Raw genomic sequence first — 13,309 nt, 5'->3', positions numbered from 1 at the left:
TGGATTGACTGTTGGTACTTAAAGTTGACAATGCAATGCAACTAGCAGATGTATCCAAGGATTTTGAAAGAAGTGAGGGTAGAAGTTGCAGGGGCACTGGTCAAAATCTATCTGTTTTTCTTGGACTCAGGAGAGATGTCAGAAGACTGGAGAATTGCAAACATACTACCCTTATTCAAAAATTGCTGCACGGATAAGCCTCGCAGATTAGCTAGTTTAACATCAGTGGTGGGAAAGATTCTGGAATCAATTATTTGGGATAGAATTAGTATTCACATTGAAAAAGGTACGTTGACTAGCAAGAGCCAAGATGTATTTCTAAAGTGGAAATCATATTTAACTAATTTGCTGGAGTTTTTCAAGAAATAGGAATTAATCAGTATAAAGCTATTTATGTGGCTTAAATGGACATTCAGATGCCATCCAGAAGGTGTGGAAAAAGTTACAGTTCATGGAATAAAAATGACAGTAGCAAGACAGATACAAAATTGGTTGAGTAATAGAAAACATAGATTAATGGTCAACTGATATTTTTTGGGCTGGACGAAGATTTTTAATAGAATTCCCCAGGGGTTGGTATGGGGATTCATGCTTTTCCTAATATATATTAATGATCTGGATCATTTTATATAGCGGACAATTTCGAAGAATACAGATGATTGTAAACTGTGAGGAGAACAGTGAAGAACATCAAAAGGACATATACATATTTGTGGCGTGGAAAGATAAGTAGCAGATGAAGTTCAATGTAGGAAATATACATATTTGTGGCATGGAAAGATAAGTAGCAGATGAAGTTCAATGCAGGAAAGTGTGAAGTGATGCACCTTGCATGTTCTAAAGAGGATGCAGTAGCAGAGGGGCCTGGGTGTATATGTGCACAGATCATTAATAATAGCAGGACAAGTGGAGAGAGTAATTAATAGACCAAATAGTAAAGGAATAGAGTAGAAGAGCAAGAAAATTGTGTTGAACTTGTGTAAGGTACTTGTCAGATCTTAGGTGGAGTATTATGCACAATTGTGGGTGCCACACTATAGGAAGGATATAAATGCATTGGAGAAAATACCAAAAAGGGTGAGTGGAAATCTGATAGAAATCTTCAAAATCATGAAGGGGATAGAGTAGATGGGGAGAAACTGTTCTTTTTGTAAAAGGATCAGGAACAAGAAAAGACAGATTTAAAATGATTTGCAAAAAAGCAAAAGAGATGTGAGAAAAACTTTTTCACACATTGAATCATAGAATTCCTACAGTGTGGAAGCAGAACATTTGGTCCATTGAGCCCACACTGACCCTCTGAAGAGCATCCCACACAAGCCAAGCCCATCCCTGTAACCCTACACCTACCATGGCAAATCCATTTAACCTACACATCCCTGGACACTATGGACAATTTAGTATGGCCAATCCACCTAACCTGCACATCTTCAGACTGTGGGAGGAAAGCAGAGCACCCAGAGTTAAATAAAACCCACACAGACACAGGGAGAATGTGCAAACTCCATACAGACAGTCACCTGAGACTAGGATTGAACCTGGGTCCCTGGCACTGTTAGGTAGCAGTACTAACCACTCAGACACCATCCCATCCCAATGGTATAGGCCCAAAACGTGCTGCCTGAAAGTATGGTAGAGGTGGGTTCAATTGAGACATTCGGAGGGTATTTGATGATTATTTAAACAGAAACAATGTGCAAAACTGTAAGGGAAAGACAGGAGAATCCCATTAAGTCATGATGCTCATTTGGAGAGTCGATGCAGACATAATGGGCTGAATGATCTTTTTCTGTTCCATAAACACTTTATGATCCTGTGATTTTGATTTTGCTCAAAAGGTTAAGAATTTATCCAATTGATTCTCCTGGAACATTGCTTTGTCTTTCTATTCCAGTTGCTGACTGCCCAGATATGTACTTTCAGTAATTTTATTTCATATTTCTACAATTTTCAGCATTACTATTTTCTTAACATAACAAAATTGCATTTTAAGTGACTTATAAATGTGAACAGAATTCTAAACCTAAATTAATGCTTTGGGGTGGGTTCATAGCACAGCTTTAGCATTAGTATGGAACAATTTTCATTTCACATCTCTGTTCCACTGCAAATCCAGAGTTATGTCTGATGTGACCCTCGAGTGAAGCTGTTATTAGAGTTCACTCAGGTCTACAGTGGCACTATGTGGACTGTAAATTGGGTATAATGTTAAACCTGATTTGAAACAAAAAATGTCCAGTCTTCAATGTGAAATTGAATATTTAACATTAAAAATTAAAATGAACATTAAACATTTGAAGAGAAGACAATCTCACCATTTTATCTCTATTGGGAAAATACTCTCTGTGTACAAGAATGAAACCACATACTGATCTCACTTTTGAAAAGATTAGTTACTGTACACTTACAGCTAGGCAGAAGAAGCACTACTATCTCATCAAAATTGAATACTGTTGGATAGTATAAATGAACATTTTAAACTTATGTCACCCATTTGAATTATGATGATATCTGTATTTAACGGCTGTGCTGAGTGCAATAAAGCTTGTGTAACAGAAATTTAAACGTGAAGTAAAAAATCAGTTATACCTCCACGACCTTTATCATAATTCAAGTATTGACCTGTTGTCTGTATCCAAATTACTGTAGTTACATATTTCTTTTTTTTCTGGATAGCATAAATAAACAGCATTATTTTTTTTCAAACACGGCTTGTTCCAGAATGTGAACAGAGAAATTCATGTTCTAAAATTACTTTGCCAATCCAGCGAATAACGTGGCGTGGCAATATGTTATTTCCCGAACAACCTTTCAATACTCTTGAACGTAACTAACTTACAGTTTTTAATTTGACTCTGCCTTAACAATACTTTTTACTGTATAATGTGCAAGAAGTAACAGCTTTACAGAGAGGGGAAGGGAATAGTACGGATACAGTTACAGATTCATGGACAACTTTTAAGGCGCAAATAAAAATGAAGGTGTGTTTTGCTGTCCCTATTTCTGAAGTTTGATGGGAAGCAGGCTGTTGTTACATTGTGGCAGGGGAGCTGGCTGCTCAGTGTCGATGCGCTGGTTACAATAGTATTGAAGCTCTGAGAGCCAGCGAGTTGCCTGACGTAATTTAGCAATGAAAGGATACAGTCTGCTCCGTACAGTATACAACTGTCAGGCAGCGGCAGAGAGGGAGAGCGAGCGCATTGTGCCCGGAGCCGCAGCTTAGAGACGATGTGAGCAACTTCAGAAGGAAGGTTATGTCTGAGTGTGCCGGGGGGGAGGGAGGACGGAGGAGAGAGAAAGAGTAGAGGAAAAATCCACAGACAGTAAACAGTGCACTCAGCCATCGCAGGGACACGGAGTTGAGGGAGGGGGAAGAAGAGGAAACATTTGCAAGAATTGTTGTGTGCGGCAAGAAGGCGCTTTGCTCTCATTCTGGGGAGCCAGCTAAAAACATGGCGACTGTACCAGTCTACTGCATCTGTCGGTTACCTTACGACGTAACTCGATTTATGATTGAATGCGATGCGTGCAAAGACTGGTTTCACGGCAGGTAAAAGGCAGCTTTGTCCTCTCTCTCACCCCCAGCTCCCCCTCCCCCGCCCTTTTGTCCGTTTTTTTTTGTTGTTGTTGTGGTGATCTGGTTGCCGCTCTCGGTGTATGTGTGTGTGGCGGGCGGGCGGTTGGTCGGGCGCGCGGGCGGTCTGTTAACTGTTGGCGGGAGCTGTGCAGCCCATTGACTGTGGCGACAGTTTTACAAGAAGCGAGGCCTGAGGAAGAAGGCGGCGCTGCAGACGGCTCTCTCCGGGTGACAGAAGCAATTTATCATTGTGTAAATATTCGCCTTTCTGAGAGGGATCCCCCCCCCCCCGCCCAGTTTGTGTTAATGAGGGGATGGGAGTGGGGGTTGATATCGTTGTTTGTGGGGTGGTGGTGAAGGATGCCGTTTGTGAAGGCGATCTGTACTAAATGTTGTTTTAAGGTGTTTCCCGTGTTTTGTTTCTGATCAGTGATCCTTAAAATCTCCCGAAATAAAAAAAAGCAGAGGTATATGCACTTTTTTTTGCACCGTCTAAATATGTTTACAAATCGCAAGGCGCTTTTCTTCTGCTCTCGACCGAACTGGTGGGATATTTTAGAACAGCTCTTGGTGATTTATCTACGATTTCTGCCCCCGAGACGATTCCCGCTTTTGTTTAAATTGATAAAATAAGCGGGACCTGATCGGGCAGACGTAAATATTGACATTTTACTTGCGTTTTATTTATAGTATTTCCACGTGCGGTTTCTGAAAAAAAGTGTCAGAAGGCCTTTGCTAATGTTTCTCAATTCCTTGATTTTCAGTCCGACTTTTTAAAAAAACGGATTTCATTGTTAACTGTCGATTAATTTCCAACTTAAATATCACCTGAAAGTTTTTTTTCATCTATGCAACATGCCAGGAATCTGTTTCGTCTACATCTGTTGTATAATGCAAAAAAAAATGTTTGGTCTGGCAGTTTGTATCGTGGGAGTTTGAAATTATTCTTCTTAAATATCTTTAGGAACGCAGATCATCAACACAAACTTTTCAAAGTTTTAGGCGCTTACCATGTTGTGTGAAATAGAACGTACTATTTTAATGTTTTTGGTGACTTAAAAATACAATTTCAGTTTAAGTATCTTCTCCCTATTATAAACCTTTGGCCTGGTGTTTGATATATGAAGTAACTAACTTTTCGAGATTGTTTAATTATACGTTTAAGTTTTTTGTGGGTAAATAAATAGAGCAGTGATATGTGTCAGCTCACCATGAAGTTGGAGTTTTCTCCTTCACTTTCTCCCATAATGAGGCCAGTCTCAATGGGACGTCAAATAATAAGTACTGAAGGACGATCATGAGGATTACTCACCTGAGGCTCAATCATGCAACACCTAGCAACCGGTTTTAACAATTTCAGAAGAGCCCTGGAAGCCCACCAAGCTGGAAATTGATCAGAGGAGATTTAAAAGAAATAAAAATGAGAGTAATGTTTTTCATAGTTTGAGCTAAGAGATATAATAAGTTAGAAATTAAAGGTATCATTGGCTGTATTTTTTAATTTTGAAATCTGTTGACATTTTGGGAATAGAATAATATTGTCAAAGCTTGATCATATTCAAAAACAAATATGTCATCACTGTCAAATTCTCATCAATTTAATAATATTTTGTGAATGTACAATGTTTACAATTAACTGATTTGAGCAGCAGGTTAGAAAGTAACTGGCAAACTTGTCATATTTTGCTATCTGAAGCTAACTATACTTTCTTAGGTCATTAACTGGCAAATCTCTTAAACCTGCAACTACTTTTAGCAATATGTAGACTTAAGTGAACTTTAACTGTTTTAAAAAATCCACAAGTAGCACTAAATTTAAACTGATTTGTTTGGATGCAAAGACAAGAGTAGGAAGGATTTAAAAGTTTTTGAATAAAATGTACTTTTCAGTTTATGAAGGAAATGACAATTGCCAACGAATATAAGTATGGTATAAGTCTGTATATTTTAAAAAAAAATTGAAATTGAGTCATTCACAGGTGATAAATTGATACGTTTTTGTAATAAATCAATCTGCATGTAATTAATTTAAATATATTAATATATTTTAATGTTATTTTAAAAGCCTATCTGATTGCACTGATTCATTGCAGATTTAAAATTTGGTGTTTTGGAAATGACCATGCCTGATTCACTGATTTTGCCATGTTTAAGCTCTATCCTGAAGTGTTTATGATTTTAGCACAAATTATATCAATGAATAGTTCTTATAAAGCCAGACCTTTCGCATTTTTTTCTTGTATTATTATATTAAAATATATTTCAATATATCATTGAAGTTGGAAAGTGATGGACTTAACGACAAATGCATTCATTGCATAGTGTCCAACATTCCTATGTTGTTGTGTCAATTTGAAGCAATTTAAAAACAATCTCACTGGTTGCAACCATCCTAATATGTGGGACAGCCATTTTGCTTTTACAAAATACAGCTGAAGCATAGCAATTGGGTTAGTCTTTTTAACAAAATATAAATATATTAGCTATAAATTGGTAAATTACTGTGGGTGATAATGCATTGTACCAACAAATAAAGGAGACATTTAGTAGAACACATACCACTTCAATGCTACATTTCTCAATGTTAATGCAATTACAGTGCAGCTCTTTCTTGAGGCTCTGCCCTACCTAGTTGATGTTGTGTAACAACTAAAAGTTAAAAAAAAAATTTATTAAGATCTTCCATCTCACTGAGGAGGCCTGAGGCCAATCCACATCCAACAGCCTGCTCTGAAAACTCTGCCCATATTTTGGCACTTGATAAAACCTCTGTCACGGCAGCTGAGTTACTCCATGGCATTCTTAAAATAAAAATCAAAAACATTCAGAATAAAACAAACCACTACAATCTTGAATTAAAAAAAAATCAATTCATCAAATCTTCCAATATTAAGAGACCCTGTTTGGTTCCACAGGTCGGCACAAACTTGAGGGCCAAAAGGTCTGTACTGCGCTGTAATGTTCTATGTTTAAAAACTTCCAGGATCTAGATCTGCATCTTTAACAAAATCTAATCAGGTACTTATTGGGCTCGATACTTTATCACATTTTGTTGAAATCTGTCCATTGGGTTTTGAAACATTTGTTTACAGGCAAACAGACTAATAGCAAGAGCAGAAATATTATGTCCCACCTCCGTAAATGGAAGTAATAATGTTTTGGTGCTACTTAAGTTTATATACTAGACTATTTGGTTTCATCGTGTCTTCATCTGTTCTTTGCAGAACAGTCCCTAGCTAAATCTACTGCCTTATTCCTTTCCCTTAAGCCTGTATTAACATCTGCTTCAGATGTTTATCAACTTTGGCCATAAAAGATGCAATGATATCTGCCTCAACCATTCACTGTACAAAACATTTCGTGCTTCAACAGATTCTATGTAAGTAAATCTCTCCTGACTCTCTCTCTCTGCTGTCAGTGATATGTTTAAATTAATGACCCCCTCAACATTGACTTCAGATGAAGTAGTCTTTCTCTTTTTACCCAAATCAAATGCTTCATAATTTGAAATGGTCTACCAAATCTCCTCTTAGTTTCCCAGTTCCGTGGGAAATGACTGTAGAATTTCCTTTCAACTAACTTCCTATCTTTGGTATCATATTTGTGAGACTGCTGTAGAGTCTTTAAGGATTAGAATTTTTTTAAAAACTAGGTGCCAAAAGTACATACCAAAGTACCCTAACTACCACCTGAAGGAGTTTATTACTAGCTATTTGCTCTTGTACTCAGTACTCTTGTTTTTTAGCTTTAAAAGATATTGGTGTTTCTATAGTTTTGTGTTAACTTGAATTTTTAATGAAATTTGTATTTAAGCCTTGGTCTCCCTGTTTACTCATACCTTTTGGTGTCTTTCCGTTGAGGTCATACATCTTCACATTGACAATAAACTCGGTGTGACATTCTCTCCATGCTAGATAGGATAGATTTGACTACTAGAAACTTGGTCTCTATGGGGCACTGTGGGTCATCAGGAACAGTAACTATTCAACTAGTCTGTAAACTCATGACTGGCATATTCCCCACTATACCATTATCATCAATCTGGGTGATCAATCTTGATTCAGTGCCGAGGATAGGCCAGCAGCCGCAACAGGCATTCCAAAAGATGAGGTATCAATCTGATGAAACTACAACTAGGATTACTTGCTTTTCAAACATGTGATAGAGTGAAATGATCCCACAAGCAGCCCTGCCATATTTGATTATGAATCTGATCATAAACATCTAACTGGAGGAAGAAACTCCACTAATATCCTTATCCTCAATGATGTGTTGGGCTCCTCCATCAATGTAATAGATAAGGCTGAAGCATTTGCTGTTCCACCAGAAGTGACAAGTTTTTGATCCATTTCAGATTCCTCCTGAGCTCCCCATTATCACAAATCTAGTCTTCAGCCAATTTGATTTAATTCACATGATATTGAGAAGTGGCTAAGGGTACCGGAAACTGCAAAACTTCTGGCCCCTGATAATATTCTAGGAACAGTACTAAAGATTTGTGTTCCAGAATTAGCTGCATCCCTTGCCAAACTGTTCCAGTAGGGTTACAGCACCAGCGACTACCTGACAATGTGGAAAATTGTTCAGGTATGTCCTTCACTGAAATACCAGAATTAAGCCAACCCAGCCAATTACCACCCCATCAGTCTATGCTGCCTGACCTGCTGTCTTTTCCAGCATCACACTCGACTCTTATGTCCAGCATCTGCAGTCCTTATTTTCTCCCTGTTGGAGAGTGTAGACAAGTGGCATGCTGTCAAGTGGCACTTAACTCAGCCAAATCCTGCCCACTGATGCTCAATTTGTATTTGTCAGGGCCACTCGTCTCCTGACTTCATTACAGCTTTGTTCAATACATGGACATATGAGCTGAACATTTGATATAGCAAGACAGCATTTGATGAGTGAGGCCCAGGAGTGCTAGCAACACTGGTGTTAGGGGGATCAGGGGAAACTGTGTAGTTGGAGTCATACTTGGATTAAAGGAAGATGATTGTTGAAGGCCATTCATCTCAGCCACAGTATATCTCTGAAGTAGTTTCTCAGGTTAGTGTCCTTGGACCAAGCAGCTTCCAACTTGCAACCTTTAACAAATATTTTGATGATCTGGATAAAGGAACTGAGGGTGTTGCTAAGTTTTCAGGTAGCACAGGATAGGTGGAGGGACAGTTGGTGTTGAGGTGGCGGGAGGCGACAGAAAGAGTTGGATAGAATGGGCAAAGAAATGACAGATGGAATACAATGCGAAAAAGTGTGAGGTTATGCACTTTGGTGAGAAAAATAAAGATTATTTTCTAAATGGGAAAGGCTTCAGAAATCTGAAATATAAAAGGGACTTGGGAGTCCTAATTCAGGATTCTCTTAAGGTTAACATGCAGGTTCAGGCAGCTAGGAAGACAAATACAGTGTTAGCATTCGTTTCAAGAAAGCTAGAATGCAACAGTAGGGATGTACGCTGAAGCTGTAGAGAGCTCTGATCAGACCACATTTGGAATATTGTGAACAATTTTGGTCCTGTATCTAAGGAAGAATATGCTGGCTTTGGAGGAGATGTATAAGGATGATCCCAGGGATGAAGGGCTTTTCATATGGAGTCGCAGAGTGTGGAAAGGCACAGCTGGTTAGGCAGCATCCGAGGAGCAGGGGAGTCAACGGTTCGGGCATAAGCCTTTCAACAGGAAGGGCTTATGACTGAAACGTTGACTCTGCTGCTCCTTGGATGCTGCCTGACCGGCTGTGCTTTTCCAGCACCACACTCTTCAAATCTGATCTCCAGCATCTGCAGTTCTCACTTTCTCCTGGCTTTTCATATGGGGAAGAGTTGAGGACTTTGAGACTGTACTAGATGGTGTTTAGAAAGACAAGGAGGATCTCATTGAAACTTACAGAATACTGAGAGGTCTAGATAGAGCAAACATGGGAGGTATTTCCACTATTCGGAGAGACTATAATCCGAGGGCATAGCCTCCGAGTGAAGGGACGACCCTTTGGAACTGAGATGAGAAGGAACTTCTTCACCCAGAGGGTGGTGCATCTGTGAAACACTTTGCTGCAGAAGGCTGTGGAGGCCAAGCCATTGAGTGCATTTAAGGCAGAGATAGTGAAGTTCTTGATTAGTAAAGGATCAAAGGTTATGAGGAGAAGGCAGGAGAATGGGGTTGAGAAACATATCAGCCACAGTGGGGCACACTTAATATGCTGAATGACCTAATTCTGCTCCTATATCTATGATCTTGTGGATAAAGGCAGCAGGTCTATGAGGACATCATCTGGAAATTCCCCTCAAAGCTGTACATGCATCCTAATTTGGAACCATATTACTGTCATATTGCTGAGTCAAAATTCTGGAACTCCTTTCCTCACAGCTCTGTGAGTGTGCCAGTAGCATACAGACATGGTTCAAGAAGGTGGTTCACTACCACATTCTCAAGGGCAATGAGCAATAAGTATTGGCTTAGTCAGCATTAGTTGCATTCTGTGAATGAGTTTTAAAAATATTCTATTCTTTGCTTCCCAAAATACAATACCTCTCCTTTCTTCAAATGATACCTGACCTATTCTGCTAACTTTGTTTGTTGTCATTCTACAGTCCCTTACAGTTTCCTTCATGTGTAACAAACTGCACATCAAATTATGATATATACTCTTTATCCAAGTCTATGTTGTTAATATAGTGAGAACAGATGTGTAATTCAACATCCGGAGATATATGGCTTTCAACTTTTCACCTACTTTAGTATATCTATTCACATTAATTTTTTGTTTGGCGTCTGGCTGATAATTTTAGTATATTGTATATTCCTGAATTTTTGTAGCAACCTCCTTCCTCTCATTTCCTGTGTTGTATGCACACTTTCATCTGTGTTCTTGATGATAAATTCTTTAAAAATAACTTATTAAATTTACCTATAAATGAAATGTTTGTCAGCCCTAATTTCTCTTACCCATTGACATTATGGTCAGTTTAGTTTTTTTATGGTAATGAAAATGTGATCTTAAATGCATGTAATCTAAAGATAGGGTGCAAGTTAGTTTTACATCTGTCTGACGATTCTGGGTAATCCAAGATGGAGGACGGGAAAAATGTCTGGCTGTAACAACTGCTCCTTTTTTGAGGTATTTTAGGTGCTAGAGGTGATTTCCTCGAATTGCAGGAGCAGCAATTACTGTTTCATATGCTATTGTATTGTTTTGGAACTTAGGGAAAAAAAGTCAAAACAACAGCAGTTTTAAAAGGGCGAAGAACAGACAAAGGAAGCACATGGTGAGGTCATTCCAGTAGAGAGAGAGAGAGAGAGAACCTGCACAGTTACTGCCTTTGATGTTTGAATTCATGTATCACTGGACATCGGAGTGCATCTGGGTAAATTATCAAACAGTGAAATTCACAACTGATCTTGGAGGAAATGTTGGGCGAAGTTCACAGCACAGAATCAGATAAGTTAATCGTTGTTTTAAGTGTGGCCTGCAGAGAATCTGCAGTAGTGAGTAGAGTAGGTTCTTTCTTGATTATATGTTTTTGGAGATATGTCTCTTGATTAAACTTAAATATAAGCCATATCTATTCATTTAACCTGGGGCAGTGTTTGTAGAAGAATAAGATGGTGTTATTTTCTGGGTCTATAGATTGTGAAGGAGCAAAAATGGCCTTTAATAGAGTGATATGCACTTCTTGTCAGATGTGGGAGTTTAAAGAGAGTTTAAGGGTTGCAGCGGATTATATCTGCCATAAATGCTGCTGGCTGTGAATCTTATCAGATTGAATGGAGAGGCAGTTAGAAGCAATGAGGAATTTGCAACAGTATGTGATGGATGGCAGTTTTAGGAAGGATGGAAAGTCTCAGATACAGTCACATAGATGGGTTAACCCCAGGAAAGGTAAGAGAGGTAGGCAGCCAGTAAAGGAGTCTTTTGTGGATATACCCATTTCAAACAGGTATGCTGTTTTGGAAAATGTAGGGGATGATGGATTATCAGGGGAACGTAGCATGAACAGCCAAGTTTCTAGTATTGAGACTGGCTCTAATGCAAGGAGGGGTACATCGAGTTCCAAGAGATCAGTTGTGTTAGGGGATTCTCTAGTTCGAGGTATAGACAGAGGTTTCTGTGACCAGTAGCAAAAAAAGCAGAATTGTGTGTTGCTTCCCTGGTGCCAGGATCAAGGATGTCTCAGAGAGGGTGCAGAATGTTATCACAGGGGAGAGGGGTCAGCAAGAGGTCATTGTCCACATTGGAACCAACGACATAGGAAGGGAAAAGGTTGAGATTCTGAAGGGAGATTACAGAGAGTTAGGCAGAAATTTAAAAAGGAGGTCCTTGAGAGTAGTGATATCTGGGTTACTCCCAGTGCTACGAGCTAGCAAGGGCAAGAATGGAGAATAGAGCAGATGAATGCATGGCTGAGGAGCTGGTGAATGGGGGGAGGATTCACATTTTTGGACCATTAGAATCTCTTTTGGGGTAGAAGTGACCTGTACAAGAAGGACTGATTGCACCTAAATTGGAAGGGGACTAATATACTGGCAGGGAGATTTGCTAGAGCTGCTCGGGAGGATTTAAACTAGTAAGGTGGCAGGGAGGGGAGAGGAGGTGGACCTAGCGAGATAGTGAGGAAAGAGATCAATCTGAGTCTGGTACAGTTGAGAACAGAAGCGAGTCAAACAGTCAGGGCAGGCAGGGACAAGGTAGGACTAATAAATTAAACTGCATTTATTTCAATGCAAGGGGCCTAACAGGGAATGCAGATGAACTCAAGGAATGGTTAGGAACATGGGGCTGGGATATCATAGCAATTACAGAAACATGGCTCAGGGATGGGCAGGACTGGCAGCTTAATGTTCCAGGATACAAATGCTACAGGAAGCATAGAAGGGGAGGCGGGGTGGGTTGGCAGTTTCGATAAGGGATAGCATTACAGCTGTGCTGAGGGAGGATATTCCTGGAAATGCATCCAGGGAAGTTATTTGAGTGGAATTGAGAATTAAGAAAGGGAAGATAACCTTCTTGGAATTGTATTATAGACCCCCTAATAGTCAGAGGGAAATTGAAAAAGAAACTTGTAAGGAGATCTCAGCTATCTGTAAGAATAATACGGTGGTTATGGTAGGGGATTTTAACTTTCCAAACATAGACTGGGACAGCCATAGTGTTAAGGATTTAGACGGAGTGAAATTTGTGTGTACAAGAACATTTTCTGATGCAGTATGTGGATGTACCTACTAGAGAAGGTGCAAAACTTGACTTACTGTTGGGAAATAAGGCAGGGCAGGTGACTGTGGTGTTATTGGGGGAGCACTTTGGGGCCAGTGACCATAATTCTAAAAGATCTAAAAGCTGACGTTCTAAATTGGAGAAAAAACAATTTTGACAGTATTAGACAAGAACTTTCGAAAGCTGATTGGGGACAGGTAAAGGGACAGCTGGAAAATGGGAAGCCTTCAGAAATGAGATAACGAGAATCCAGACAAAGTATATTCCTGTTAGGGTGAAAGGAAAGGCTGGTAGGTATAGGGAATGCTGGATAACTAAAGAAATTGAGGGTTTGGTTAAGAAAAAGAAGGAAGCATTGTATAGACAGGATAGATCGAGTGAATCCTTAGAAGAGTATAAAGGAAGTAGGAGTATACTTAAGAGGGAAATCAGGAGGGCAAAAAGGGGACATGAGATAGCTTTGGCAAATAGAATTAAGGAGAATCCAAAGAATTTTTACAAATACATTAAGGACAAAAGGGT

General features: G+C 39.3%; 1 protein-coding gene across 1 annotated transcript in view; it reads left to right on the top strand.

Annotated features, from left to right (window-relative positions):
- Positions 1-3,053: 3,053 nt before the first annotated feature.
- The window catches only part of phf2 (PHD finger protein 2), a 149,284-nt gene continuing 139,028 nt past the window's right edge, over positions 3,054-13,309 (top strand). Inside the window, exon 1 of the mRNA XM_043708015.1 lies at positions 3,054-3,550. Within this exon, the coding sequence (XP_043563950.1) occupies positions 3,453-3,550 (98 nt within the window). The 5' untranslated portion in view covers positions 3,054-3,452. The remainder of the gene's footprint in view (positions 3,551-13,309) is intronic.

Source organism: Chiloscyllium plagiosum, chromosome 18 (assembly GCF_004010195.1).
Source record: "Chiloscyllium plagiosum isolate BGI_BamShark_2017 chromosome 18, ASM401019v2, whole genome shotgun sequence".
NCBI classification, from domain to species: Eukaryota; Metazoa; Chordata; class Chondrichthyes; order Orectolobiformes; family Hemiscylliidae; genus Chiloscyllium; species Chiloscyllium plagiosum.
Note: the sequence above shows the minus strand (reverse complement) of the source record. Positions and strands in the feature narration are given on the sequence as shown.